The sequence below is a fragment of the Asparagus officinalis genome, chromosome 10, assembly GCF_001876935.1.
Source record: "Asparagus officinalis chromosome 10, Aspof.V1, whole genome shotgun sequence".
Taxonomy (NCBI): Eukaryota; Viridiplantae; Streptophyta; class Magnoliopsida; order Asparagales; family Asparagaceae; genus Asparagus; species Asparagus officinalis.
In genome coordinates, this window is record NC_033803.1 from 47,345,418 (window position 1) to 47,351,142 (window position 5,725).

General features: G+C 36.3%; 1 protein-coding gene across 1 annotated transcript in view; it reads left to right on the top strand.

Moving 5' to 3' along the window:
- LOC109826164 (succinate dehydrogenase subunit 6, mitochondrial) overlaps nucleotides 1-2,647 on the top strand; it is a 14,374-nt gene extending 11,727 nt beyond the window's left edge. Inside the window, exons 3-4 of the mRNA XM_020393154.1 lie at nucleotides 986-1,129; nucleotides 2,312-2,647. Coding sequence (XP_020248743.1) covers nucleotides 986-1,129; nucleotides 2,312-2,325 — 158 coding nt within the window. The 3' untranslated portion in view covers nucleotides 2,326-2,647. The remainder of the gene's footprint in view (nucleotides 1-985; nucleotides 1,130-2,311) is intronic.

Here is a 5,725-nt window from a genome sequence, read left to right on the forward strand (position 1 = left end):
GCCGATTGGAGTAGCCTACTTGTGACAACTTACGGACCTTTCATTCTAATTTGTTGCCAGCATTACTTCATATGCCATAGTAGTAAAGTGGTGTCATTTTATATGCCAATTTGGTATTATCACCCTTAATACATGCATAAGACGAAAACTGTGTTACCAAAGCTTTTTCAGCTGGGATAGTAATGTATTTGCTTATTTATTGTATCATGTTTCAGTAATCTTTATGGATTTAAATGTTTGATATGTTAAAACCTGACCTTTAAACACTGTAAATTTGTTTGCTCCACCATCCTAGATGGAAAGAGCGCACACAAGAAAAAGAAAAGGATAAAGAAAATTTTCTTTAAGTTATGATGCTTTAATAATTCATAGATTAAGCACAAACCGGATGTGGTGTGCAATCTAGTTAATATTCTCAATGATTACATTATTCGAATTGTTTTTTAGTATAAATAAGTGTAGCATTATCTGTATTCTCCAATAAACAAATTTATGCAACTTCATCTTGCTTGTGTTTTGTTAATTCTTAATGCGGACAATTTCGATCCCTTCCCCAAAACGCTTCCTTGATGTCATCTTAGTTTCACTTCTTCATTTAGAACAAATAAAATCCCTTGCACCTCTATATTTGCTTGTCTCTGTCTTGCCATCTCAATCAGGTTAATCACTATATCCATTTATCTGTTCTGCTGTGATCTTACTGAATTTGGACATCATGATTGTAAAAGATAAAGATGGATTTTTTGAGTTGTTCTGTTTGTTCTCCTTAATTTGATTATAAGCAGACAGAATGGGAAGCTCGATACACTACAAGCTACTCAAATACTATACTTTTAACCTCATATCCTTACCATGTATCTATTATGATTTGTCTGTGACAGGTCATAGTTGAAATTAATGTAAATATAAGTCGGGCGTTATTTTGTGATATATTGCTTATCATTTTTAGTTTTTGTTTTTAATAATTATGGTGGATTTATTGCAGGTGTTGTTCTAGCTACTGGCTTTGGAGCTCTCTGTGGTGCAGTTTTGGGATGTGAAGTAGCTGAACACTGGAATCAGCTATATAAGATGGACAAGCAGGGTGCTAATCTTAGGTTTCTATACTGGCGGGAGGATAAAACTCGAGGTTAATTCTACCCTTGGCTTTGCCATGTTTACCTCACTTTTTGTCATCTAACCAGAAAGACATGTTTACTTGCAGGGAGGATGCTTTATTTTGTATCTGTATTTATTTTTTCTTGCTCATCTTTTTTTTTGTCCTCTCCTTTTTTTTTGGCTCATGGCCGTTTTGCCTGCTTTCACTGAGATTCTAAATTATTCTTTTGTTACGTATTATATGATGGCTTATAGGCTGAAAGCGTAACACTTTCCATTCTTTGATGACTGGCTCTGACCATGTGGACGGGCTAGTGATTTGAACATGGTTTATTGCCTTGTGTCATTACGAGAACGAACTGTATATTGTTTCTTGCTTTGTGTCATTCCGAGAACGGACCACACCTGTTCTGGTGACTATAAAAATGAAAAGAAATTTGGGAAATCTAGGATATATCATTCCTTTATATTTAAGAAATTGCTTTTGAAGGTAGTGAGTAAAAGCGGATACTTGCATTTTCTCTTTAGGGCTATGGATCTCTTGCATTTTCTCTTTAGCCCGTCGAAGTAGTCTTTCTCTAGTTATTAGTAGCTACCCAAAAATTTAACTAATTCTTATTATGGAGAAAGGTTCCCCCATATCTAATTTTATTCATTCCTCCTCCCTCTCCCTCACCCTTGAAGCCAAGCCTCATCCCTCTTGTTAGTAGCCATCTGCCCCTACATCACCACCACCTCCTTAACCACCTATGCGTTCGTCTCTACGATCACCACAATGACCAATCATCACAGCACCAATCACCAACTCCCATCACAACCACCAAAAAAACGATCATGATCACGACTACCATCATGGTATCCTCCATCACTCACTATCATCTATTCAACGAGTCTCAACCCATGATCATTACGCTACTACACCCGCTGCAGACCTCTTCTCATTCTCTCTTCTTTATCAGTTAGCAGGCGAGGGATCAAGTAAACAGTTCTTGCATTCAGGCAACTATATTTAATTTATATATTTGTCTGGGCTTTATATTGTAAACCATTCTCTCCTTTTATATTTGACCTTTTTTTCTCTGCCTTTTTGTGCAACCATATACAGGCCATAATTATGTTGATTCTGTGATGTTCATGGCTTTGATTATGCTAATTTAAAATTCATTTTTTATCTTATCAGTATTCTCTAACAAAATTACTCTGAATCTTGCAGGAACCCCTCAATAATGAATGGATGGTTACGTTGAGACTCTGTGCTGGCAAACAAACAAGTGCGTCGTTACGAGGGGGCATTGATTAAAATGTGAAATCTAACTTTTAATTCGCTTCTTCACAATAAGATGCTTACAAATAAAACATATATTTTTCCCAAAAAAGTTATGCTAGATTAACTTTTCTCTATCAACTGTTTCTATTCCTTGCTGTAATAATTGAGTATTTGTTATGCTAGATTAACTTTTCTCTATCAACTGTTTCTATTCCTTGCTGTAATAATTGAGTATTTGCAATAGTAAGTGTTGCGTTGTCTCATTTAATGCCTTGACAGATACGTTGATCTTGGTTTAACTTTCTAAAATGATTGTGAGATGGTATATCTAGTGCTTTTTTCGGCTCGCCTGTGAAAAATTAGGAAGTTTTTACGTGTTTCCTATCTAGTTACTGTGAAATCTCTGTAGTAAAAAGTACTCTTTTTCCAAAGAGCTTTTCTATATGAACATCGAAGATCGTGTAAATGGCTTTTGATTTTGCTTCTTTGCTTATTATCAGGGTTTATTGCCTTTTGTCCTAAAATGGATAGGGTAACCTAACAAACTCCTGATTAATTCTAGACCATTAGCTCTGCGCCAGCTTAATCCAGATACTCAATAAATCCCAGCCCGACTGTTGGCAAAATATGGCCTACCACCAAAACCGGCTGAGTGTTGGTGTTTAGGTTTTGTAATACTAAGAGCTCTAGGTGTTGACTCAGTTTGCCAAACACTGTCCAAAGTATGGACAATTGTTAGGTGTTGGCTTTGTTGTTCTGAATCCCCACAAAAAGCTCTAGGCTGATTGCGAAGTGCATATTATATTAGAGAAGGTAGCAAATTTCTTGAGGTATTGCCGATATTTTCTTTACCGAAAGTTTTGACGTCGAGGGAAGCCATACAATGATTTATCAGATCTCTATAATTTTATTAATTTTTTCCTGCATTATGGTACTGTCGCTACTAAAAACAAACTGGGGACTTGTTGAAGAAACAGACTTCATCCGGTATGTCTGTGTTTCTTGTATAACTTGTACTCTGGACACTGGTCTTACTATGAAAAGACTGCATGGAATGGGGAAATGAAAGGGCAGAAGTAACTGTATTAGCCTATGGAAATTTCATGATAATTTCCATATAGAGAAAAAACAGAGAACAATGTTCAACATTGAACCCCATTCCTATGGCAGAACAGAAGACAATCCCAATCCTTGCACAGCTTCTCAATTACACCTTAAGCGGAATCATCATTCACAAAGCGCGCAAGCCTTATTGTCATCATCCGGAGCAAGTATGCGCTAACGCGCAAGCATATGCTAATGTGGAGCTTCCATAATTTGAATGATATCATTTTCTATGGTTAATGGATATGGATGTCACCTAACGTGTCAGAGGCTGTTAAATGCTCCCGTCTGATTTGAAACCTCTATTCTACAATCTGCATCTACACGCGAGTGTTCAGGGTAAAGAATTGATGGGTGGTTGTGGTTCTCGTTTCGTGGGGATCTTTTACACGCTCGAAACTCAAACTAATTATTTATAGTTGAAGAGAGACAAACTATGGCTTAAGAAGCTTTGGAGTTTGTGTGTAGATTTTAATGTCACTCTTAACTTGAATGAAATAAGTGGGAGGTCTGGCTCTATTAGAGGCATTAACAGTTTCAGATCTATGGTATATAGAATATTTCCTTTTGATCTTCCTCTAAATGGTAGATGGTTTACTTTGTCTAACTTGAGAGCTAATCATGTTTTAGAAAGACTTGATAGATTTTTTTTATTTCCTCTAACTTTGAATCTCAATTTCCCCAATGAGTCCCATATATATACCCCTCTGCCTGCTCAGATCACATTCCTATCATTTTAGATACTTATTGTCCCAAGCCAACTCCTCTGCTCAGATTCGAAAAAATATGGCTATCATGCTCCTTCCATAGCTTTGTTAAAGATTGTTGGTCTTCTTTCTTTTGTAGAAGGTCCCCAATGATGTCTTACCTCTTAAAATTAAGCTTTTCCGGAGAAGAATTAAATGGTGGAAAAGACATATTTATGGATCTCTCACTTCCACCAAGAAAAGCATTCTGTCTGACATTGACTCCCTCTTGCTTTTAGGAGAATCGCGGTCTCTTAATCCTTCTGAATTGGCTAAGAGAATATATTTGAAAGCTCAGTTTTTCTCCATCTCCAATGATGAAGAGATGTACTGGAGACAAAGATCAAAGGTCCTTTGGCAATGGTGATTCTAACACTTACTTCTTCCATAAAATTGTTTCGGCCCATAGAAGAAAGAACTTCATTCCCTCTTTCCTCCACAATAACATCATCATCTCCCCAGAATTAGAAAAACAACAAGCTTTCCTTTCATACTTCTCTTCCCTCTTTGAGGCTAAACATGCATCATCCTTTAATCTAGACTAGAGCTACTTATATCTTGATTTCACCATTAATCTTTCGTCTTTGGTTATTCCTTTCACTCAGGAAGAGATTAAGCAGGATGTCTTTTCTCTTCATCCTAAAAATCATCTGGCCCTCATTGTTTTTCCATCCTTTTCTATCAAACTTTCAGATGACTTCATTAAAGCTTTCAATTGTGTCGGTTGGCCTTTTATTCTCTCTCTTTTTAGAGCCAGGTGCTTTTGTTATAAATGGTGTTCATGGATTGATCATGTCCTCTCTTCATCTAAATTATCCATTCTTGTTAATGGAACTCTAACCAAAATTTTCAAATGTCATAGAGGTCTTAAGTAGTGGAATCCCCTATCACCTATGTTATTTATTCTTGTAGCTAATGTTCTCAACAGAATGCTTATCAATACTGTTGACTCAAGGGATCTTTCAGAGTTAGATCTCTCCAATTTATAGATGATACCCTCATTTTTTGTAAGGTAAACAATCCAAATATTTCTTCCCTAAAGATTATCCTATATCTATTTGAGGACATTTCGAGTCTAAGTATTAATTACGCTAAGACAATTCTCTTTTATTGTGGTAAAATCCCGAGTAGAGGGAAATCTTTAGCTAATCTCATGAATTCCTCCCTTGATTCCTTTCCTTCCAAATATCTGGGTCTCCCCCTTATGTGTGGATCCCTTACCAAAAAGAATTGGCAACCTTTCCTCGATTCCTTTAATAGAATGCTCTCTCTTTGGAAGAGTAAACATCTATCCATAGGAGAAAGATTGGTTTTGATCACTCTATTATATCTTCTCTCCCTCTTTAATATATATCTTTCTTTAAGCTTCCTTTTTGGTTTTTGTCTTCAGTAGATAAGATCAGGAGGAACTTATTGTGGGGAGGGTCTTCCTCTAATTCTAGAGATAAATCTTTAGTGAATTGGGGTGTTGTTTGCAAATAAAAAAAGAAGAAAGTTTAGAGTGGAAATT